This window comes from Oncorhynchus kisutch, linkage group LG16 (genome assembly GCF_002021735.2).
Source record: "Oncorhynchus kisutch isolate 150728-3 linkage group LG16, Okis_V2, whole genome shotgun sequence".
Lineage (NCBI taxonomy): Eukaryota > Metazoa > Chordata > Actinopteri > Salmoniformes > Salmonidae > Oncorhynchus > Oncorhynchus kisutch.
In genome coordinates this window covers 39,814,266-39,840,151 of record NC_034189.2, presented here as the reverse complement: position 1 = coordinate 39,840,151, position 25,886 = coordinate 39,814,266, and the positions used below count along the sequence as shown (strand labels likewise).

Here is a 25,886-nt window from a genome sequence, read left to right as displayed (position 1 = left end):
GACAAACCCAAAGTCAACTCAAAAGACTGCCTGGGCGGTGATGTCATTCGCTCCTATGGCTAGAGCAGGAGACGTTTTGGGAGTGGTGTGTTCCGTGTTGAGGTGTGACCAGTGCACCTTTATAACTTAACAGTCTCCGAGCTTGCAGGATAACATATGGCCCATAGATTACTTTAGTACCACAGGGAAGTGTAGCACCTGTAAACGCAAAAACATCTTCAGTGTAAAATGTCATCCTTTTACCATACATAGGAAACAATGTCTGGGGAATAGCTGCTAGGGCTTTGTTGAGGGAGGGCTAGTTTCAACAGTTTAAACTGAAGAGCCCTCACAACAGTACAGTGGCCGGCAGCCAACGACATAAGGTCATTTAACCAAATTGAAATGTTTAACCAAAGACTCAGTAAAGGGTATTTCAAGAGGCCAGCAACATCCATATGCTGATAATGTTGTTGATTATGACGTACAGCCACTATGCTGTCATAAATGCGTTAAACTCTGCGGTCTGCGCATAAACTAAACTATGATTTTATAATAACTCACACTGTATCTTACAGGGAGCATGTGTTATGCCGAGTTCACGTGCTAGTCTTATCTAGAAAACCCGTACATTTCCGACAAGCTAACTGAATGCGGCACGTGTATAACTACAACCAGTTCTGGCATTTCAGAGTTGCCTAGTTTTGACCAGCAAATAATTATTACTAATTTATCGTTTTCACAGAGTGAGGTAAGCATACTGTAACTGAATGCACATGGATTTAACCCTTGTCCACTCTCTGATTGTGACCTCATCTGTGAAAACCTCATTCTAGAGCAAGGGTATTCAACCTGGAGCCTGCTGGCCCTCTAGTGGTCAGAGAAAATATATCAATACAAGCAACAAAAAAACTCCATACATATTTTTTTTTTATGAGTATTGCTAGCAACAACAGAATAAACACATTTTTGAATTACATACTTACAGTAGGAAATAGGACAATATCTTGTTTCTAAGGATGTCAACTTTATTTCTCAGTTGCCAATTACATAAGGGGAGAACTGGGACGAAAGTAACACTTTTGTTTTTGTTTCTAATTACTCAGAGATCGATAGAGCTAGAGACACCATACTGTATGACAAACAACGTATGTGTCCTCTACCATTAGCAACTGTAATTTCATGTCTATGGTAAATTAGTTTCAATTAAATAGGCCGAGAACAGAACTACCACAATGTTACTTTTGTACCTGCCGGTGGGGCGGGAGTCGCACAGCCTTGGGACAGAAGTAGCACAGCCTTGGGACAGAAGTAACACAGCCTTGGAACAGAAGTAACAGTTGGCGAGAAGTGCACAATATTTGTCTCGTCTCCATGTTTCTGTGTTGTAATGCTCGTTAATTTCAACCAATGTACTATCAGCCATAATTTCATATTTGTGCCAATTTGAATAAGTAATGCTATAGGTTCGAAATTTATGAAAATTAACCATGCGTCAACATCGCAATGTTGCGAAACCACAATAGTTTACCTTACAATATGAATCGGACTAAAATGGATCACATAATAGCTCTATTAATCATAATTTTCTAATCTCACTTGAATGAGAATGTAGTAGAATATGTTTTTCACCATTTTAATTACTAGTCCTGCTATGCTCCAGTTGCCCTTGTCATGCGCGCTCCTCGTGTCTTGATAGAATAAATGTCTTTATGCTCTTCTTAAAAGGCAAACTCATCATGCTTATCATATTTCCATGGCTTGATACAAGGTTATTGACCCCCAGAATCATAAAGATATATATGTTTAACCACTGACCTCTTGATAAAAGCTTATGTGAGAAGCTGATCAATTGATTCGTGTATAATTCTAACGATGTCATATATCATTTTCAAACATTCAGTCACTTGATATTTTGATAACATTATAAAAGCAATATGAACTAGAGGAGGCAATGACCTGTGTTTAAAATGCATTTGATTTGATTCCAGGTCATCATTTTACATTGTGTTACTTTCGTCTCACCCGTCTCTCCTGTAACTTCTCCCAGGCGTACACCGAAGACTAGCTAGCATGATACTTGAAACCTATGCTGTTATTTAGTCACTAGATGGGTTAAGAAAATTGCATACACTACATGACCAAAAGTATGTGGACACCTGCTCCTCGAACATCTCATTCCAAAATCATGGGCATTAATATGGAGTTGGTCCCCCCTTTGATGCTATAACAGCCTCCACTCTTCTGGGAAGGCTTTCCACTAGACATTGGAACATTGCTGCAGGGACTTGCTTCCATTAGTGAGGTTGGGCACTGATGTTGGGCGATTAGGCCTTGCTCGCAGTCGGCATTCCAATTCATCCCAAAGGTGTTCGATGGGGTTGAGGTCAGGGTTCTCTGCAGGCCAGTCAAGTTCTTCCACACCGATCTCGACAAACCATTTCTGTATGGACCTCGCTTTGTGCATGGGGGCATTTTCATGCTGAAACAGGAAAGGGCCTTCCCCAAACTGTTGCCACAAAGTTGGAAGCACAGAATCGTTGAGAACGTCATTGTATGCTGTAGCGTTAAGATTTCCATTCACTAGAACTAAGGGGCCTAACCCGAACCACGACATACAGCCCCAGACCATTATTCCTCATCCACCAAACTTTACAGTTGGCATTATGCATTGGTGCAGGTAGCGTTCTCCTGGCTTCTGCCAAACCCTGATTTTTCAGTCGAACTGCCAGATGGTAAAGCATGATTCATCACTCCAGAGAACTCGTTTCCACTGCTCCAGTCCAATGGTGGCGAGCTTCACCACTCCAGCCGACGCCGCTTGGCATTGAGCATGGTGATCTTAGGCTTGTGTGAGGCTGCTCAGCCATGGAAACCCATTTCATGAAGCTCCTGACGAACAGTTATTGTGCTGACGTTGCTTCAAGAGGCAGTTTGGAACTCAGTAGGGAGTGTTACAACCGAGGATAGGCAATTTTTACATGCAACACTCGGCTGTCCTGTTCTGTGAGCTTGTGTGTCCTACAGCAGAGCCGTTGTTGCTCCTAGACGTTTCTACTTCACAATAACATCACTTATAGTTGACTGGGGAAGGTCTAGCAGGGCAGACATTTGACAAACTGACTTGTTGGAAAGGTTGCACATTGAAAGTCACTGAGCTTTTCAGTAAGGCCATTCTACTGCCAACGTTTGTCAATGGAGATTGCTTGGTTGTGTGCTCGATTTCATACACCTGTCAGCAATGGGTGTGGCTGAAATAGCCAAAACCACTCATTTGAAGGGGTGTCCACATACTTTTGTACATATAGTGTATAATTTTGGGAGGTCAAAATAATGAAAAACTATCAACCAAATCTATTCATTGTAAAATGTTGATACTTGTCCTTTACATTATCATTCACCTAACAAGATGTGGCATTTGTTTTTGCTAACGTATGATGGGGGTCCCTTGGTCGCTAATTTGCCTGGGAGGGGGTCTCTGGGCAAGGAAAGGTTGAAAACCCCTCTTCTAGAGCCATCTCTATGAAGCCATCTTCATAGAGGGTTCTGATTAATCAGATTGTCAAAGTCACTGATTATGATGTCACAGTAGCATTGAGTGCATTATGTTTATGGCGTAACAGTCCTTTATCCTGCCTTCCACAGGAGGAGATGGGAAACTGGGCCCCCTGTGCAAGGAGGCTGTCACTGCTGTGCAGAATGCATACTGAGATACACCCACACTCTACCAGGAGATTGGTCAAGGGGATGAATCTAGGCTTATCTAATAGTAAACCTGAAGAGAAACACAGCAAACAGATACGTTTGTATTTTTTTTATGACAAGCATTGCAGTACCATACAATAGTCTTCTCCAGCATTAAGTCAAGTGTTGTTGCATTTATTGCTCCATAATCTCGGGGACCCCGAATCAAATCTGGCGTGTATGCTGGTCATCTCAACAGTCTGTTGTGAGAGACTGCAACATGTTAATTGCAACATGCAGTCATTATAGTTTCTGATGGTTTTTTTTTAATGGTGATTAACTGTGCTATAGTTCAAATATAATTGTCGGTATTACCTCAGACAATGTTGTGTCTGGTCCCTGTCTGAAAACGTACTTTAAAAAATCCATAGAATTCCCTTAACCTTTGGCATTCTACCCTTCTTAGATCTGCTTCCTGTGGTCTCTCTCCTCATCTGAATATGATTACTTCTGCAATCTATTCTCAATTAGCCTTATGGGAGGGATTGTGCACTAATAGAATCATACCCTATCGGTCAAACCACAGATCAAATTAGCAGACCAAATTTGCACTGCTAGCAAAATCCAAATGGTCATGCAACCACTGCCACACAGTCACAGTCTGGATGTGTCCCAAATGGCACCCTATGCTCTATGTAGTGCACTATTAAGGGAATAGTGGGCCATTTAGGACGCCACCTCTGAGGTTAGGCTCAAAGTCAGCTTCAAAGTTAACCAAAAACATATGGAGGTGCTTCTAGGGGTTCACGGCACTTATCATATTTCATTTCAATGCAATCAAGGCGTCCCCCACACACACACAAAACACACACATTTAAAAACACTATGCCTTCTCTAGGCCTACGCGATTGTCCTCTAAACTTTATTAATGTTTTATTACTAAAAGCAGACAGCTTAGAGCACTTTCTTCTTGGGAGAATATCAGACAACCAAAAGAAAACCTTGTCCCCATCTCCTGAAAGAGCCAAGAGATGATAACCTCAGTTTCTTCCTGTGAGGCACTAGTTAATGCATCCCAAATATCACCCTATTCCCTATATAGTGCGCTACTTTTGACCAGAGCCAGTAGAAGTAGTGCACTACAAAGTGAATAGGCTGCCATTCGGGACGAAGATGTGCCTAGCACTGAAATATATTTAAGGGAGAGTAAACAAATGGAAACAAACTGAAATATATATCTTTCTCTCCTCACGCCTCCACCCTCTAAGTTATTGCCTGAAGCTCCTGTTTTTAACGGTGCATGCAGTTTGCTAGAGTTTCAACCTGGCTAGGTGGATAGCACAGTTAATGTACCTGACAGCAAAGCAATGGAATTCTGAGAAGACATCTGGGTGTCAAATGAAAGCAAATTGTCAAAGCAAATAGACTCAGGCAGTATTGAAATGCTTTACGAGTGTTATTGTGATATCAAAGCTATTGAATAACTGGTAGAGAATACAGCCAGCTGGCCACACTGATTAGTAAATTTTACTGCAGCCTTAAGTTATGTAAGGCTGCTGCTGTTCTCCAAATGGGAAGATGAAGGACTGGAACAGACTGGACAAGAGAGATAGTGAGCTGGAAGGCGGAATGGGAAGGTGGACTTGTTCCTGTAAGTAGCCTATATACGTTTTGGAAGAAGTTATTATTCTGTTAAGTTAGAGGTTGTGTTTAGTCTTTCAGGATAGCGTTAACAGTTCTGTACTGACCTTATATCTCCTTAGCCTTGGTAGGACTACACATCCCTTCCCAGACCCTCTCAGTGCGGTCTACCATTCTCTCATAGGACAAAAGTGGTGTACAAGCCTATGGATGAATGTTGCTCCAACAACATCTATGAATAGGATCCCTGAGGCCAATATGACTTCTTCTTTCCCTAGCTTCCCTAGTCTCTGGAGTCTATGAAAAGACTGGCATGACCCCTATAGGGCTGTTGGAGTTGAGTGTGACTTTAACTTTGACCAGGAAAAGTGTGTTATTTAAAAAGCCACAGTACCCTCTAGTGGCAACATAAACACAATTTCAAATCTTCCAGATATTTCCAGCATAACATCAAAATAAGGAATGAATTTCAACTTGAATTCAATGGCCACATTTTTTTATGAAATTGGAATCAAGTTTATTTTGAGTTATTTTTACAACAAAAGAACAAACTTGATTCCAATTTTTTTTTAAATTAAATAAACTATTAGAGTGGCCTACACTACAGACATAACACACATAAGCATGAACATGAGAATACAGTACTATTGCTACAGTATCTTGCCACACAAAACATGCTTCTAATCTAAGAATCGGTCCAGTTTTTTCGGGTTTTTGTCGAAGGCGTCTTTGCCAAGGTAGTCCGCCTGGCCCTCCTCCCACAGCCAGCGCTGCTCCAGATCATCCTCCTCTGTCTCTGCAGCAGTCAACAAGGAAATAACCGAATGTTAAAAAACAAGATTATATAATAGATGAGGAACCAAGATGATAAATTATATTAGAAATAACCAAGATGATAACAAAAATAGATTAGGCAGCCATTCCATTCACCATCAGTCGGAAGAGTAATGGAAAAATGAAAGATGGAGACATGAGGGACATTAAAATAAATCACTAAGGAATGGTTACCAGGAGGCCTTGAAGCAATACCATGTGTGATATTTTGTTGTAAGGTCAAAGATGTTAATACTGTTGTGCACCAGCAGAGGGTGTTACTACAGCAGAATGTGTATTTTGCCATCAATTTCTGTAATGTTGACCATTTAAACATGGAAGATAGATCAATCATTTCTTAAATCAGTTCCTAATAGTAGGTTTTAAATATATACTGAGTGTACAAAACCTTCCTAATATTGATTTGCGAGAACAACCTCAATTCATTGGGGCCTGGACTCTGGTGGTTGGAAGAGTTCCACAGGGTTGTTGTCTCCAATGCTTCCCACAGTTGTGTCAGGTTGGCTGGATGTCCTCTAGGGCGTGGTCCATTCTTGATACACATGTGAAACTGTTGAACGTGAAAAATCCAGCAGCGTTGCAGTTCTTGACACACTCAAACCATTGCGCCAGACACTTATTACCATAGCCCGTTCAAAGGCACTTAAATCTTTTGTCTTGCCCACTCACCCTCTGAACAGCACACATACACAATCCATGTCTCAATTGTCTTTTACCTGTCTCCTCCCATTCATAACTGATTGAAGTGGATTTAACAAGTAACATCAATAAGGGATCATAGCTTTCACCTGGATTGACCTGGTCAATCTATGTCAAGAGCAGGTGTTCCTAATGTTTTGTACACTCAGCATATGTTAGTGTAGACAGGTGACGTACAGGTTCAGTGGCAGGATCCTCCATGTGGTTGAAGGCTGTGTCAGTGACCTCTGACTCCTCCTCACTGGGTCCACATGGGTCTCCAGCTCCTCCCTTAGAGTGGGTAATTATTACCCACTAATTGGTTTACACCAGGTTGCAAGTATTGACTAAAATGGCCTCAATCATATAGGTCCCTGATTCAGATTTCAATAGGGGTTGAGAAAGCATTTTAGTCACTTTCTCACACTGTTCCTTCCTATGACGCATTGACATTGACAGGGCATATGCACAGCCTCTAGAATCACAACCTTCGTTGTGCCAGTGCGATAACCTTAATTTCTCTCAATTGTTACCCGTTGAGCAAAATCCCTGAAGCTGATCGGAATTCGTAACCAGGTTAAAGAGATATCAGAATTAACAACTAATACTTACCACTTCCAAAATCCCTCAGACACCTAAGTCATAACTACTTAATAATCATAATGAATAGATAATGCATAGGCAAAAGCTCAATATCACATTTTGTTAAATACTAACCATTTCTCCTGGCTTTGTGGGTAATCGGGCCTCTTCTCCCTTTCCTCTGTGAGCAGAGTGACTTCTCGGCGTAATGATTCTGTGAGGTTCTCTATCAACGACACTGTAGCTTCTCTAACCTTTGGCTTCTCCTCTCCCCTTTGGTTATTCTTCTTCTCTCCCCTTTGGCTTTTCTTCTTCTCTCCCGTTTGGCTTTTCTTCTTCTCCCCCTTTGGCTTTTCTTCTTCTCTCCCCTTTGGCTTTTCTTCTTCTCTCCCGTTTGGCTTTTCTTCTTCTCCCCCCTTTGGCTTTTCTTCTTCTCTCCCGTTTGGCTTTTCTTCTTCTCTTCCCTTTGGCTTCTCTTCTTCTCTTCCCTTTGGCTTCTCTTCTTCTCTTCCCTTTTTATTTCCCCTTTGCCTTCTCTTCTTCTCTCCCCTGGCTCTGTGAAAGAGAGTGTGTACTGTTGAGAACCACCTAAGGTACGTTGGTAGAGGTGTGTAGAGAGGAGAAGAGAGGGGGGACAAGAGTACTGGACTCTCGACTCTCTCTCTGGTACTTTTGCGTAAGAACCACAGACATGGGAAAAGACACATTCTTTATAGGATGTACCTTGAAGTCCAACTATGCAGTTGGACTACTACTTTAAATCAATCATTAAAATGTATTTGCTGTTAAAGATCAAGCTTTGCCATTGTAAGATTGGTTCCTTGGCTTTAAAACAAATTGATGATTGAGTGGGTGTTTATATTAGAGACAAGTGGTGTCTTGGGAGATTTCCGTACACTCACGAGTGTGTCTGCATCCAGGAACACACATTTGCTGTATTGGGTGAGGGTCCAACAGTGGAGCTTGGTGAAAGTGACCCCCCAGTTCTGATTGTCCCAGCCAAGATAGATGTGCTTGGTCTCCACTGTCCAGCACGTCCACTACCAGGACTTGGTCAAACACATGGCCCAGGGCAGCCCTATGGGGAGAGAACACAAGATTTCCTACAACTACAATCAGATTTTACATGACTTCAAAACACAAAAAATACACTAGGTCCGCAGTGCACTCAGGATTGCAAAAGACTCCATCCAGTGAATCTAATACTCCCTTAACCGATTAGAGACAACATACTGCATTTGTCAGATTTTTCAAGGACCTCTGTCACAGACACAGAGTATAACTTCCATTCCAATTCGAATAGGTCATGCATCACTCTCCAATGATTCAGCGATATCATATTATATTTCTGTCCGAGATGCAGGGACTTCTCTCACCGTGCCTGGCTAGAGATATTAGTGGAGAGCATCACAACAGTCTGGCGTGTGGTCCGGTGTTGTCGTAAACACTGTCCTACCACCAGAGCCCCCATGCAGTAGCAGTCTGTGGTGGCCAGGAAGACAAAGGCCTGGTTTGCTGGTGGCACAGGAAGACAAAGGCCTGGTTCGCTGGTGGCACAGGAAGGAAGAGTGGGAGGTGTTGTTTATAGAAATAGATGACTAACACCCAGCAGGGGAGTTTCACAGTGCCATCAGCATTATGTTCTTTAAGAGTTAAAAGTAGTTCATTTCTCAAGTTCTTTTACCGAGAGTCAAGCACTTCCTTTTTTCCTCTTGCATTAAATTAGAGAGTGATGTCAATCAACTTGACACTGACAGGTTATATTAAAATGGTTATGATATAATGATGAGAACTTACCTGGCATGGTGTGTGACAGCGACTCCTCTAAATGAATGGACAACTTGAGGCAGAGGTAAAAGTGATAAATGGTAATAAAAGTGTCAAAGTGATCAATCAGGTCCCACCCCACTGGCAGAGAGGACTTGGCAGAAAATGCACTGATTTCCCCACAAATGAAACTCCAATATGTTGATGATACTGTAATCCGACAGTCCAGCGAGTCCAGCAGTAGTTACTGTCCCACAAACAATAGATACAGAATGATCAGTATAAAGTCATCCATTTTTTTTTTACACAGCCATTTCAATATTTGTAAATGTACTATGAGAGTTTATCTAAAGCCAGGGAGTATAACCTCAAGCTGGTAGCTACACAAATACATCTGATGTTTTTAGAGCAAGAGCCAATCAGAGTGAGTCTATTTGAGTTCTCGGTCATGTGTCACTGGTCATTTGACTAAAATGAAAACCTGCAGGGTTTAAGCAGGACCTTCAACAACGGTACTCTAGAGTCTGCAGTAGTCCAACCCCTGGAACTAAGTGCATAGTACTATGTGCAGGTGTATTCAATTCACTGTAGAACCATTGGTCAATCTTCATGATATACAAATTAATGATACTATGGACAACAACACTGACGTTGAAACCTGATGGAAAACAACATTAAATTTAAAAAATACCAATCAATTGTAAAAAGTTAACTTTATTGATAACAATAAGGTACATTTTCGACAGCCCTCCATTGTCTTTCAGAGATGGAATCAAGCTTCCTTCAAAACACACAAAACTAACTTACTACAATCAACTAAGTCAACAAATGATTTCCTGTATTGGTAGAGAATAAGCAGTAACACTTCTTCAGTTACAGTTACTTAAAAAGGTTTTAATTACATGTGCTGAAAGTTAGAGAACAAAAATGGCAGATATCACACAGCAAAAAATCAGCAGAGCTTTTATATGCATTCTTCATTAGCATTTACAGCACAAGTGACACGGTAGAACATTCTAGTTTACCAGTTTGGTATCAACCCCAGGTATCGATTTCTATTCTTATCTGTATTGCATCAGAAATCAAGCAATCGTTCATAACAATCCTAAACAAGTATAACTTACAACATACAATAACCACTTCTCAGTATATGTGCATTTATCTTTCCTCACATAAACACTAACGAGTGGCTTGCACCCCAAACAATTAACTTAGAAGACAAAACACGACGCAGCTAAAAGTTCAGCCTGAAACCAATCCTCATCCCAAATAGTACCCTACACACTCTTTTCATATCCAACAAAAGAATCTCTTTCTCTAAGGCACTTTTTTTTTTCATCATACCTTAATCTATTCAAACATTTCTAAATCCTTTGGTAAAGGATTATATTTAAAAACAAGAGCTGTTATTTGATGAAAAGAGAGACCCTACTGCCAATCAGAATTGAATATATGTGGAGACAATTCAAGTCAAACAAATAGGAAAGCTATGTGGAATGTAAACACAGTCAAATGTAAAAAATGTAGTTGTGGATACTAGCTAGGCCTACTAAAGTATAAAATGAAAATGAAATGAAAAGTGATGAAAAGTCAGCAAGTCGAAAGACAATTGTTTGGTACTGTACAATATACAATGAAAATGATTGACAGATCTTCAATTCAAAAAACATGTATTCAAGTTGTATATCTATCTAAGTGTCTTTACACAGCTAGATAAGGCACACACACAAAAAGAAAACATATAACTAACATTCTCCCAAAGTTAAATTACAAATGAAAGACAAATGAAAAAAATATATAGAGATTTGATTGTGTTTTTTTGCCCACTGACGTCTCCAGCAGACAGTTGATACCGGCTGATGGAAGAAGGTGTTTCTTTGCTAAAGGTGAGGTTCCTCTATGATGACCTGATCGAAGTTAGAATGACCTGAGCAAGTTGCTCATCGCTGGAATCAGAGGAAGCACAGAAATAATGGTTATGTTAACAAAAAAAAACAATACATTGGATTTTAGAAGAAGTTAAAACCCTTCTCAGCAGACCTTTTTGCGAGGGCTCCTTTGCCCTAATCTGTAGGAAAGAAAAGAAGGGCAGAGAGAAGTAAAGAAACAGAGGAGTAGCCAGACCCACCCTAGATGGAGATAGTAGGTAGGGAGTATTTAGGAAGGTAGTAGATAGTGTAAGGTAGTATATTGGAGTAGTGGGTAGTATATTGTAGGAGAAGGGAGAGAGAGAGAGACACTAGTGAGGTCGTGTAATAGCTAGTGCTTACATTGGGGATCAGACCGAGCTCCACGTGTGTTCTTTCCACTTTCTGGGTCTACACCTGAATGGAGAAATACATAAGCATTTACATGGAAGAACATGTTATGTGCCACAGACAACTTTATAGTGGGACCTCTAGACCCTTGTATCTCGCCGTGAGACATGGTTGTAGACTTGTATTAGATGCCATACAGGGATCGACAGCCAGGGCAACCTTCTATCCACTACTACACATACCGTACTGTACGTATCCCAATCCCATTCACTCACCTCCCTGAATCTTGAAACACAGTTTCTTCTTCTGGTAGGCAAAGTAGCTGGAGGCAGCACCAAGGAGGGCCACTCCTATTGCACTCACTACGCCAGCGATCTGACCAGATCCAGCTTCTACATCTACACAACAAAAAAGATCCATTGTCGTTGTTGTTTAGTTGATAAGGTTGTTTACTCTCTGATTGATTCTTGTTAACCCTCCTGCTTTTTTCCGGTCGAATTTGACCGATTTTATCTCTGAAAATTGTAGTTCATTTAATCTGATTGTAATAAGGTTCCATGACTTTGTCCACACAGGGCACCTGAATACACACAATACATTTAGATGACTTTTGATGTTTTATTTCACCTTTGTACAGCTGTGGTGTTCCTGGTCAAAAATTACCGGTCATTAGAAATGAATGGGTGAGACTACAATTAGTGTATAAAATTGAGTTCAGGCACATGCCCATTCATCAGATGGACACACTTCCTCTCCCAGACCCCCATATGCATGTGTGTTTGAGCGCACACACACTCACACACACACACCTCACTCCCATTCTTGGCTTCCATGGCAAACCCCACAGGAACCTTTCCCCAACAGGAACCACACCTGTTGGCATTCTCACAAACAATTGCAACACTGTTTCAATAATCTAAAAAACTTTTCTCGCAGCTCAGGTATATTAAGCTTTTTGGGGGCCTTGCTCACAATTCATTCCATGGCAGCACAATGACCAAACGATAACTGTATGTGAGGCTCTTGATCATATCTTTTATCATGACACTGGTGAGGAGGAGAGAGTCCTTGTTAAACTTTGACACAAATTAGTCTGTGATAAATAGAACAATATGTTTCATCTGAGTATTCATCCATAATTCATCTGTAAATAATCCATACATTATGCTTTCTTTACTCAAAAAACGAGTTGTATGAGCTCAGGTCAATGAGGCCTACAGGCCATTATTAGCAAATAGAAGTTCAAAACTTGTAATGTTCACAATAACTTAAGTTGATAAAAAGATCTAACACAACATTAGGTGATAATATATGTATTATTATGGATTTATAATCAGCTGTAATTTTGGACCGGGAACACAGAATTCATTAACAGGAAACAGGACGGTTAAAGTCTATTACAGAAAGAGTGAGTGAGTGAGTGAGGCTATTATTCATGTTGCATAACGTGCCTTTTTTTCCCCAAAACATAAGGCTCTAGTCTAGTTGCACACCAATGGAAAACATTTTGGAGCTATACCATAATTCCACAAGGTGGTGGTCGAGAGCCCTTTTATGACGGCATCTAGTTGTAATGTGCTGGCAAAGTATTTCTGGGTAGAAAATAGCGCAACAACAGAACACTATTGGGGCTGAAACACAAATATTCCAGAGTTTCTCTTCAAAAACATCTTAAAACTATCAAAAACTATCTTGACAAAAAAAATATGAAACCTCAGAGAAAGCCACAACCCAGTGATACAGTGAAGGACATAACACAAACCCAACTCCAATGACACAGAAAGTAACAAAGAAAGAAATACACAATGGGATTAAAGTGAACAAACACTTGAACTTTTGACGAATAAACCTTACATACAAGTAAAAACTGGTTTATCCCATAGAGAACCACTGTGAGTAATAGTGTATCAAGCATTGAAACAGGGCGGTGCCCAGGGTAACACCCCAACAAACGGTGACTTACTGCTGGAGAATGCAACCTACCGCCTGTGGCTACAATCGTACAGTTCAGTCCAATAACCTTCACTCACAGTCCCACATGCAAGCTATATTCTTCAAGAGCCGGGTGCATGGATTCCATCAACAGAAACCACGCTATGTGTTAAACCAGAACACCATAAATCAGAACACCGTTCAGCAGGCTTTATTAACATCTGAAGGGATACAATACAGACAAAGAGACGACAATAGCAATGTGTTGATAGCTAACCTCTCTGCTGTAACACACACACAAGAAAAAGAGGTAGCACTTCTAACATGGTAAGACACGTTGTAATGGAAACAATATTTTGTATTTGAATGCAAGTGGCCAAAGAAACATTACCCCAATGAAAAAGACATCCGTCAACCTTACAGGAACATTCACCATGAGACATAAATCATTTGTAAACGCACAAGATTGTATAACCTCTTCTGGCTGAACAAATATATCCTTCAGTGTTTCAGAATAAGTCATTCATGTTGTCAATATTGGAATCTGAGAGAACACATTAGCGCAGAAAAAGTGTTGGATCTTTCAACCGAGTGCTGTGAAGTTTGGCTACGCTAGGAATGTGTGCTGACTAGGCCTCTGTGTGGGGCTGTTAGGGCTAGGCTGCAAAAGCCTTAGTAAGTAACAGGCTTAGGGTATAGTAATGATGGGCATGTTATGACAGGGTGCGACACAGGAAAAACATTTCAACAAAGACCTTCCGAGACAATGACCCATAATTGTCCAAAAATTGTAAACATAGCTTTTTTTATATCTTCATTATTGTTTTGCATTAATTGACATGTCATCTGGAAAGACTCATCACACAAGAAGGAACACACATATGAAACAACTACATGCAATGCATAAGAATGCCTCAAAAACCACACTAACCGTGGAAAACGGGGGGGGGGGCAATAATATCATTATCTTTAGGCTTATAGCTGTAACATTTTACAAAACAGAATCCCATAAGCTCAACACACAGGGATGATTCAGAGACTGTGACTTCAGAAAGTAAAGAGAAGGGTGGGGTGTCAAATAGGGGATTGAGAGCACACCCACTCCTTTAGGGATAAAACCTCTGAACTTTGTATTAACCCTAGCTTTAACCCAGTGAAAACTGGAGCCTACACTCAGAAAAAAAAAGATCTCTCTAGAACCTAAAAGAGTTATTCGGCTGTCCATTAGGAGAATCCTGTTTGGTTCCAGGTAGAACCAAAGAGAGTTCTACATGGAACCCAAAGGGGTTATCCTATAGGGACAGCCGAATAAACCTTTTGGAACCATTTTGTCTAAGTGTACAAACCATTGCTTTGTAAGATCAGCCCTGAGAGGTGTTTTAAAGCACTTCAAACCTTTAAGACCATGTAAACAACTAATCAGAACACTCCCTCATAGCTGAGCACCAATCAGAACATAGGTGGATAGATGATTTCCTGATTCCTGAAAGTCACTGGAGGCTCATTCATTGGCCCACATCCAAAAGCTCCATGGCCTTCTCTAACAGAGGCAACACTGCTTGCTTTATGTTGGATATCCAAACATGGACGCCCTCTGGCATGTTAGCATCTAGCATCTTCAGGAATTGGCCCCACAGTAGGTCTAGATCTGCAACGACACAGAATCGTACCTGGGTTTTAGGCTATGGCCAATAGCGTGCACCCAATCAAGCCAATCAGAGTTAATTCCCCTTCGCATCCCAAACCAATAGTTCACAATGTTCCCATAAAGCTTACTGTACTTATTTACCCAGAAGTTAAACTATATTTCTTGCTACTTAGGAAAAAATTGCCATCGTCAAGCATCCACTTGCACTATTTGATCAGGGAATCTTCTAAGCATTTTTCAACACATTTAGTTTGATAGACCTCATCCGCTCAGCGCAGCCCTTTCACTTGTTTTATTATTCATTTTCAATATCTGTGCTGTGTTTGGATTGAAACAGGGACTATAGAGCAACATAATCCGACCGTGAGGAGCACACAATAAAACCAGGGAAACAATCAGCCAACTTCCTGTGAGACAGGAAACGGATATGACTATAAAAGCACGGAGCTTAGTCCCTCGAGAGGTGTGGGAAGAATTAATTGTCACTGAGATTCTTCATAGTGCAGGCCTTTGACACCATGGTAAAGATGAGTGGTAAGAATTAAATGAAAGGACTGGGTGTGGGTACAGTGGGCGAATACAGACTCTAAAGATTCCACCTAAATCTGGTGCGAAATAGCCTGAGAAATAGCCGTTCAACTTGACAAACGGCACACCATATAATTCCTCCTCTGAGACGCTTGATAATTAACATTATTTATTGTAGAAATAAATGGATTGATTGTTTTACCTTGAGGTTGATCTGCAGGAGCATTACCTCCTCCTGAAGACGGAAAAAGAGAGCGAGAAAGTAAGCATAAATCCTATACATGGCGTACCATTGTGATCTGAGGGGGCTGGATCAGCGGCACGTGCTATATATATATATATATATATATATATTTTTTTTTTTTTTTAAACAGAGCGAAGTGAGATGCACTTCTACTCCCTCGTAGAATCTGTAGTATATACTTCTAGACATACTGTACATAGAAGTAGCTAGATAGGCTTGTGTGTGCTATTTACATGTATGTGCAAATAAATGTTCATGAAGACTTCAGAGATTTATTGTGTAAAGACTTCCATAGAGTTGGTCAAATATTTCCAGATTCCTTTCAACATGTCGTCTTTAGCTTTCTGAAGCTCTCTTCCAAAGGGGCTCTAGTCATTAACTGTGAGGGCTGAAATCTTCCCCTTACGCCGACTTTAATGACAGTTCATTCCAGTTTGTTTCCAGCTCCTCTGGACTCTCCACAGTATCCTGCAGGATAGCATCAGACTAACAGGCATATGGCACTAATTACCTTGGTAACCATGAGGGGTTTTTCTCTTCCCTATTTCAGCTTTTTGTTCTCTCTTTTGTAAAGAACAAGTAATTACTTCCATTCTAAGTGACTAAGAGGAAAAAGAGAAAGGGAATGCGTATATAGTTTTAAGACAGAACGGTTCTGTTTTAGTCCACAGTGAATTTAGCACTGCAATTCATTTTAATATGGCAACAATGGACCATTTCTGTCAGGTCCCCAGCCTCCCCGACATACTCTATTGTGTGTATTTTGACGTACCTTAGTCTGAGTAGAAACTACTCTCCCTCAACAGTTTGCAGGCCTACTGTTGGAAGTCAAACCCATGAACTCATTTATTTGAACAGCACCCTTTGTCTGGCCTGTGACACTGCTTCTAAACTGATTTCAGAACAGAAATTCAATAATAAAAGCCCTAAATGTCCTACCTCCTCCTCCTCCTCCACCTCCCTTGCCGGGATCAGGCTTGTAGCCACCGTTGTCGCTCACATCAAACAGGTCATTGTCTCCGAAGGACCCGCCACCTTCCAGATGAAAACAGTGTAGCAACAGTGAGTCAGTAACACTTAGCATTGTTCTCCTGGGAGTCCATAATAACAATACACAGTAGCACACACATAGTATGTGATCATCAAACAGAGGAAATTAAGGAATATATCCAATGCTTAGTACCGGTGCCTCCATCTTTAGGTGGAACAACTGCTGGTTTACCCGGTACGGGATCTATGGATGGTAGACATTACAGAACAAGGAAGAGTCGGAGGTTATATTACATTATAACACGTTATAATAACATTATAATATGTTTTCACACTGGGAAGCATGCCACTAGTCCCTCATACCATTTCCTCCGACATTAGATGTGAAAACATCAGCACCTACAATCACTTAAGCTCTTAAGTGAACGTGACAGTGTGGTTTAGCAGGTTTTGAAGGCTCAAGAGGCCCAGCTTCTTATCAGGAGAGGTGAGAGTGTGAGAGTCACTGGACGCAAAGCAGGGGGAATCTCCTTTACATACGCAGCTATATCCCCATGTCTCAAGACATCTCAAGACGTCTCAAGACAAAAGGTGATTGCTGGGTATGTAAAGGCTGCTGAAGAAAAGCTTAATCATAGATAGCAGTGGGTATGATTCATCACAAGCCCGGTTGATTGCTTGATTGAATGATTGATTAATTGTTTGTTTGTTTTGATTGGGTTAAATAAACAGGGAGGGAGGGACAAAGAGAGAATCTCCAATATAGACCTGCACCAAATAGAAAGACTTCTTCCCTAGACTGAGAACCTAACAATAACTCTGGCTTTACCTGGACCCAAGGCATCAGACAGGTCAAAATCCATCCCATCTATGAAGAGAAAATAGAACAGAAAACATTCTATGATTGTATCATTTACAATGGATGACATCTCCCATCTTGAGGTCAATACTAGGTTTGCTTTAGGAATCAGAACCAGGGCCTAAAATTAACTGTTTGGTCTGCAGCCACTGTGGTACTCGCCACTCAGATTTTTTACCAGCAAAAACATTTTTTTTTTAATAATAAAATGGATGACCATGCTTTGTAATGTTTCTAAAACAAGAAATGTATTAGTAAGAAGTAATGTGGTATATTGGGATATAGGATTCATATTTTATTGTGCGATTAGCAGCTATGAAACAAAACAGCAGAAATACTACTGCAACAGCTACTGCATCATTTTTCTGCAATAAATTGCCACTTGTACATTTGACTATTTTATTCACAAATGTAATGCTCGCTCTGTAGAGACCTGCAAATTGAACACTGTGGCAGGTGAAATAGACATTCCTACCTGCCAATACCTAAATCTACCCGCATTTAGTGGATGTTAATTTTATGCACTGATCAGAAAGTCTTCCTGTGTTCAATAATCTGATAGCTAGAATCCTGATCAAATAGGATGGATACTGTAATTACAAGTGATGGGTGTCACTTCAGCTAGTTGAGTTCATTTACTTACCATCAGCTGGTTTTTTGGGATCTACAGGTGCGGGAGGTGGAGGGGCAGGTTTGGGATCTGGAAAGGGCATCAAGTATATCAACTATAAGAGCATTGTATTCCACATTGGGAAAATGATTGGACAAATGATTGGAGAACATATTTAGTTAAGAACACATTAAATAAACACATTGACGTATCCATGAAATCTAAATCATCTGAGTACAGAAAGAGAATCTTAGCTGAAATACATGTGAGCTATCCATTCATTTGACATTTGTCGGCCATAGATGCCTTACTAGTTCCACCTTCTTTAGGAGGGATCCCAGCTGGTTTATCAGGCTCTAAGAAGAGGAAAGGTGAATCAAGGAAGATGGATTTCAAAAGCGTCAACTTTAAACCGTAATTCCCATGATTTTCACCCTCGAGTTGAACCATTTTAAAGCCAGGAAAGGAAAACTTATTAGAAATATAGAATAATAAAAGCAGGCGATCCAGGCTGCGATTTGCTGAAAGGGATGGGTGTTTCATTTAGCCAGTTATTACTGGTTGAATATAACTGAATACTACAACAGTATAACTATACAATTTGATGCAGTTATAAATCTATCACCCAAATTGCAAACTGGATGAACCCTTAAAGCACAACAGTGAAAAATAAATATATGGCATTTATTTATGCTTATAGCATGATTATAATACTGTCAACACAGAAGAATCTGGTCATGTAGAGGGGTATTTGAAGAAGTGTGACAACACAAAAGGAAATCCTTGCATAGGGTTGATCCTTGCATAAGAGTCCCCTTTGGGGGCTGGGCCACCCTGCAGTCACATGCTGTGCTCATATTCTGTTCCTTCAAAGTGGTTATTGATGTGGTTCATGTTGAGTCATAGGAGTTGTGACTAATGAGATATCTATCTTCCCTCGCTAGTGACTTCTTGTTGACTTCCAGAGTTTGTTTCATCCCACAGTCAGTGTTATATTATGTGATAGGTTTCCCTACCTGGACTGGGATCCTTTGCAGGTTTCTTTGGCTGTTTTGGAATAGCAGTTGCCTTAGGGTCATCTAAACAAAGAGAGAGTTTTTTTTTGCCTTTCATAAAATCATTAATCACATTCTATCTATAAATCTATATAAATCTATAAGGCTGGAAATGTTAACAAAACAAACATCTGTACTATAATAACAGGATCATCATGTGTTATGAGTATTAAGAATTATAATTGTCATTTCTAATCGCATATAAAAGATTTTCAGAAGGCCTACGTTATATTTGGACCTGAAATCCTGTTCAGTAATAACTAACCAATTTGCATTATGCAAAATGCATTCAACTGGATCAGAGGCAGACAGCGCTGTGAGCAGTGCTTACAGATAGGCAGAGGAGGAAGACATACCACCTGAACACGGTGAGGAACACCCATTACACCTGTTTCATCAATATGAACTACATCTACAGTTGGCTTACCTATCAACAGACATGAAAAAATAATGTGAAAGACCAAGAAACTTACCAAAATCTAAGGCATCAGCAAGATCCAACTCTATGGGACAAAGATGAAATACTATTGGTCAGCCACAATTTCCAAGACAACGCCAACACACCCACAACACTGGCTGTCTACGCATCTTAGTTAGCACCACTTTCTACTCAACTAACTCAACTATCTATTTCAACTGTGTCCTAAAAAAGTTCAATGGAACCAACAGTTGCTATGTGCGTGACTTTGATATTGTGACAGTGTTTGTGCTACTTAACAGCAGGTAGGACATCCTGTATTGGTTGCCTGGTGAGGTTTTGTTATGAGGGAACTGGCCTTGCTTGGCATGCAGTCTGTTGCGACTACAGTCAGTTACAGTTTGAAGGTTTGAATGACTCATAGGCAGCTGAAACCGGAGAGCTGTCTCCTTGAACACTCTACTTTCTCTACTCTGCCTTGGCTGTAGTTAAACCTTTAGGAATTAACCAGGCCAAGGCTGAACTAGCACACTAACTAATTAACTAATGACCTAATTAGCCAACCCACTTAAAATAGAGGCCTCCCAGTTTGTATACATTTGCTTACTGCGTCTGAACCTTCGACTGTATAAGAATAAGGTCGCAAGTGAAACTGAGCAAAAAAGTCAGATAGTTGCTTCTTACACTGTAAATGATCTTACACTGTGTTAATGATCTCAACACATATCTAAACTAACACTTTTCTGAGACACTTTAACGCGCATAAAGGCATTTAGAATTGAAATGAAAACACATCACAGTGTTTAGATTGTAACCACACCAGGGACATGTTTATTCATTGCAAACACTTTTTAACCACATGAACACGTTTATTCAGCACAAGGCGTTTAGGTTTTAAAAACTAAGCACCGGGGGAGTTGCTTTAACACTGCAGGGAGTAAAGCCGTATTTTCATATTCCCAGCATGCCTCTCGAGTGAATGTTAGCAATGCCAACCCATTACTGTGTTGGTTAGTGACAGAGACATGGTTGTTGCAATAAGTTCAGTCCAAGTAACTACCTAAATTAATCTGTAACCCTTATTGACCACATATTATACATTGAGTGTATAAACATTAGGAACGCCTGCTCTTTCCATGACATAGACTGACCAGGTGAAAGATATGATCCCTTATTGATGTCACTTCTTAAATTCACTTCAATCAGTGTAGATGAAAGGGAGGAGTATGGTTAAAAGGTTTTTAAGCCTTCAAACAATTGAGACATGGATTGTGTTTGTGTGCCATTGTAACAGTATAACTTTAGACCATCCCCTCGCCCATACCCGGGCGAGAACCAGGGACCCTCTGCACGCATCAACAACAGTCACCCACGAAGCATCGGCCCTTGCAGAGCAAGGGGAACCACTACTTCAAGGTCTCAGAGCAAGTGACGTCACCGATTGAAATGCTATTTAGCGCGCACCACCGCTAACAAGCTAGCCGTTTCACATCCGTTACACCATTCAGAGGTTGAATAGGCAAGACAAAATATTAAGGTGCCTTTGAATGGGGTATGGTAGTAGGTGAACTGCAACACTGCTGGGTTTTTGCCGCTCAACAGTTTCCCGTGTGTATCAAGAATGGTCCACCACCTAAAGGACATCCAGCCAACTTGACACAACTGTGGGAAGCATTAGAGTCATCATGGGGGAGCATCCCTGTAGAATGCTTTCGAGACGTTGTAGAGTCCATGCCCCAACAAATTAAGTCTGTTCTGAGGGCAAAAGGGGGTGCAACTCAATAGTAGGAAGGTTCTCCTAATGTTTTGTACACTCAGTATACATTTCATAAGGCCTCGACATTGTAGTCTGAAAATCTTGGTTCATGTGCCACATCAGACCTGCAAGTCACAGGACGCTGGTTTATGATGCGATTAGTAATTCCTATCAGAATCCAGCCAGGGGGAGGATATCCAAGAACTTGAAAATTGTATCACCCACAACCTGCAGACAGAATGACTGTTATGGTGAATGACTTAATAAACAAGACAACCTGAACCTGTGGTTCCCAACCAGGGGTACTAGGACCCCCGAGGCTACTTGGCCTAGCCACAAGGGGTACTTGAGAATACTCATGAGACCATAGGCCTACTAATAAAATACTCATGAGGGGATAAATCAGAGGTACTCTGGCAGAGCAAATTCTGTTGGTGGTACAGTAACTGCAAAAGGCTGCGAACCACTGGCCTAAACCATCTAAACTAAAACAACCATCTCAGTAACGGGTGCAATAAATCCAACCCCTCACAGATTGGATTAGTTTTTTGTTTTATTAAGTTATTTATCTTTGTATAGTATAACATCAATTAATCAGTCAATGTGTATGAGGAAACATAGATTTTAAAACAAACTATTCTAAAAATGAACCTGCAACAAAAGCATGCTGGGAAATATGATAATGAGGGCCCTCCCATGTCTTTTTTCACTCTGAGAGAGTTACCAGAAATGAACTCAACACAGCCAAGTAACAACAATACCATGCGATTAAAAAAGATTTCTTGAATCAAATGTCCTGTCCAGTAAGGTGACAGACATTCCTAACACTGATCTGAATAAGGCATGGGAAGTCACATCACTTTCTAATGACTAAATGCACTCTAAACAGGATGGTGGGAAAGTAAACAGTAGTGTTTAAAAACTGAATACTTAAGAGATATATGCGTTCTCCTGGTTGCAAACTAACTGGAAAAAGCTGACTATCATGTTTAATCTTGCAATCTAAATGCATTTGATTAAGATGATAAGCTTCATTGGCTAATCTAAATGCCTCATGTTTAAGATTTAAACACTGACATTTGGGTTATAAACGTGTCACATGTTTCATGGTTTTACAGTGTACTTTCAGAAGAAAGACCAACAAGCTATTAACTGTATCAACTAACTAAATATAACCCACTTGTACTAATTATTTCACTGTGTACTGGACACTTCTACAGATGCACAATCGAGAGCATCCTGGCGGGGTGTATCACCGCCTGGTATGGCAACTGCACCGCCCTCAACCGTAAGGCTATCCAGAGGGTAGTGAGGTCTGCACAACGCATCACCGGGGGCAAACTACCTGCCCTCCAGGACACCTACACCACCCGATGCTACAGGAAGGCCATAAAGATCATCAAGGACATCAACCACCCGAGCCACTGCCTGTTCACCCCGCTGTCATCCAGAAGGCGAGGTCAGTACAGGTGCATCAAAGCTGGGACCGAGAGACTGAAAAACAGCTTCTATCTCAAGGCCATCAGACTGTTAAACAGCCACCACTAACATTGAGTGGCTGCTGCCAACACACTGTCAATGACACTGACTCAACTCCAGCCACTTTAATAATGGGAATTGATGGGAAATTATGTAAATATATCACTAGCCACTTTAAACAATGCTACCTTATATAATGTTACTTACCCTACATTATTCATCTCATATGCATATGTATATACTGTACTCTATATCATCGACTGCATCCTTATGTAATACATGTATCACTAGCCACTTTAACTATGCCACTTTGTTTACATACTCATCTCATATGTTATACTGTACTCGATATCATCTACTGTATCTTGCCTATGCTGCTTTGTACCATCACTCATTCATATATCCTTATGTACATATTCCTTATCCCCTTACACTGTGTATAAGACAGTAGTTTTTTTGGAATTGTTAGTTAGATTACTTGTTCGTTATTACTGCATTGTCGGAACTAGAAGCACAAGCATTTCGCTACACTCGCATTAACATCTGCTAACCATGTGTATGTGACAAATAAAATTTGATTTGATTTGATTTGAGGCAATGATGGGGTAGTATGAAAACAGTCTTTCTTCAGTTCAGTCTGGCTTTTAAATCTAGGCATCACATGTGTCATCATGAAGACAACGTGCCCATCTAGGTAGGGGTTTGGGGCTGCATGCCTGTTGTCAACTCTGGCTAATCCTGGAGCAGCCTCACACAGGAAGCCAAGAGACACAGCCATTCACAGGGTGGGAAATATATTTTCAATGTTACATTCATTGGGTGCTGAGTATAACTCACAGAGGAGCTATAAGGCTGAAAAGTCTTTCAAAGTCCAATATCTTACAGGCCTACAGATGTAAATCTTCCTGCAACAGGGTGATCAAATTAAGATCCAAAACCTATATATTTTTTTTACAAACATTGCATTGTGGGAAAGAGGATCTGAAACATTGGGTTGAGGCAACAGTATCTGATAGTATCTGATTAAAAACTATCAACTAGCAAATGTATTGCCAACTAAGTTTGTTGGAGCTACTGTTTATCTGGATATTTTTCAACTGACACACAAGCTCAGAGAGCCTACAAAAAAAACAAGGTTGGCTGAGCGGGCCTTGGCTTGAAAGTGTCTTGAAAGAAGAACAACTTCAGCGAGAGAGTTGTTAGTATTCAGTACAGGGAACTGTTCTGCAAACCTCCCTTACCTTTCAGTAATTAAATCCTGCTAGAAAACAAAACACTCTCTCCTGTGCCTTAGACTTGTTTTTCAAAGTTGTGCCCAGTCATGCCAGTTAGCATTGCACGCACATGTGCTTCCCTATGAGCCGAAGACACTACCCTGATTATAAAGGGGAGACTAAACACACCCTTGAGTCATATACTACCACACTAAGATGAGTCAGAACTCTTCTGAGAGCCAGGATTATAACAAGAAGTACACAAGTGTTGTAGTAGCCTACACGTTTGTAAGTGTTATACTGCCTTGCTGTTAAAAACTTCTTCAGGATCAGAAGGTCCCCTGTGGGACGGTTGAGCTAACGTAGGCTAATACGATTAGCATGAGGTTGTAAGTAACAAGACAATTTCCCAGAAATTGACAGAAAGCTTACCATATTGGCAGAAAGCTTATTCGTGTTGATCTAACTCTGAAAAAGGTTCTTAATAAACAAATTAGGAACATTTTGGCAGTCTTGATACAAGATTTTTAACAGAAATACAATGGTTCATTGGATCAGTCTAAAACTTTGCACATACACTGCTGCCACCTAGTTGCCAAAATCTTAATTGCACCTGGTCTGGTATAATACATTATGGCATTTCTCTTGCATTTCAAAGATGATGGTACAAAAAAACTGTTTTTTTTCTTTGCATTATCTTTTTAACCAAATCTAATGTGTTATATTCTCCTACATTCCTTTCGCATTTCCACAAACTTCAAAGTGTTTCCTTTCAAATGGAACCAAGACAATGCATATCCTTGCTTCAGGGCCTGAGCTACAGGCAGTTAGATTTGGGTATGACATTTTAGTCAAAAATTGGAAAAAAGGGGCCGATCCTTATTAAGGTAAATGCATGTTATTCTTAGCTGTTCAACTAAAAACTGCATGGGTGAGTGGGGTGCGAAACAAATGCATGCAACAGGCCCGTGCCCTAACACATACGGGGGCACAGACATGGAATTTCCCAGTCTATTTTCTTGCCTAAATCTATAAACGTATTTCTACTACTTCTAGGCCAATCTTGTATGTACCTTGTCCAAAGGATAGGCCTAAGGAAGACTTTAAATAGGCCTACGTTACCATCAACATAACAACAAAACAACAAGTAAACAACAACAATAATAGCAATGATCATCATTATCATCATATTATTATCATCATCATAATAGCTATTCATAATAGTTAGTTATGTGTCCTGGGTGGGGAAAAAAACCTTACCTTGTGTTTTCGTCCCTATAGCAAGAGTTACAAACAACGCAATCCATAAGCAAGATTTCATGTCTGCTGAATAGGAAAGAAAACAAAAGTTTTCCTGAATTATCCGATGCTGGATCGATATGGCTCTTTTAACTAATTCCTTGCTCGGAGTTCTTTGTCAAAATAAATCGGTAACTTTAGGGTGTGTCAATGTGCCTACTAGCACTCGAGTGTTCTCCAGTTACAGATTGGCAGTCAACTTTCCAACAGAATGAAAGAGCAGTGGGGGTGGGTGTGCTGCGGTAACTTCATAAAATAAAGGCGTTACCCTGGCCGCGCATCAGGTCACAAGCTGAGAGAAGTGAGGGGCATACGCCTAAATTGACATTACTCTTGGTGTCTATCACCATCAATTGATTGAAAATGAATGTAATTATCCAGACTCAAACCCTATATGAACTGTCTCTATTCAAGGGAAATTATTATTTTCT

At 40.5% G+C, this 25,886-nt stretch overlaps 1 protein-coding gene across 6 annotated transcripts; it reads right to left on the bottom strand.

Annotated features, from left to right (window-relative positions):
* Window positions 1–9,859: 9,859 nt before the first annotated feature.
* Window positions 9,860–25,753, bottom strand: cd99 (CD99 molecule). 6 transcript variants are annotated; one of them, XM_020504529.2, is made up of 12 exons: window positions 25,417–25,710; window positions 19,763–19,792; window positions 19,251–19,313; window positions 18,546–18,590; window positions 18,268–18,324; window positions 17,595–17,633; window positions 16,959–17,009; window positions 16,715–16,810; window positions 15,734–15,766; window positions 11,699–11,821; window positions 11,436–11,489; window positions 9,860–11,111 (listed from the first exon to the last, which is right to left on the bottom strand). In XM_020504529.2, exons 1-12 carry the CDS (start codon window positions 25,475–25,477, stop codon window positions 11,083–11,085), a joined length of 681 nt encoding a protein of 226 aa, XP_020360118.1. In that variant the 5' UTR covers window positions 25,478–25,710; the 3' UTR covers window positions 9,860–11,082. The 6 variants fall into 6 exon arrangements, with proteins under 6 accessions (XP_020360118.1, XP_020360120.1, XP_031648236.1 ...); XM_020504531.2 differs by lacking the exon at window positions 18,546–18,590 and having other exon boundaries at window positions 25,417–25,690; XM_031792376.1 differs by having other exon boundaries at window positions 18,546–19,313; window positions 25,417–25,685.
* Between the last annotated feature and the right edge of the window lie 133 nt (window positions 25,754–25,886).

What these genes read in the sequence shown, in the direction of transcription:
- cd99 (XM_031792376.1), bottom strand. Translation starts at nt 18,777, where the DNA reads ATGAAACACCCATCCCTTTCAGCAAATCGCAGCCTGGATCGCCTGCTT. An exon ending in GTCTGATGCCTTGGGTCCAG is followed by an intron (nt 17,010 to 17,594) that starts GTAAAGCCAGAG and finishes TACCATCCATAG; the next exon opens with ATCCCGTACCGGGTAAACCA. An exon ending in TCCTGCAGATCAACCTCAAG is followed by an intron (nt 11,822 to 15,733) that starts GTAAAACAATCA and finishes TTTGTTGTGTAG; the next exon opens with ATGTAGAAGCTGGATCTGGT.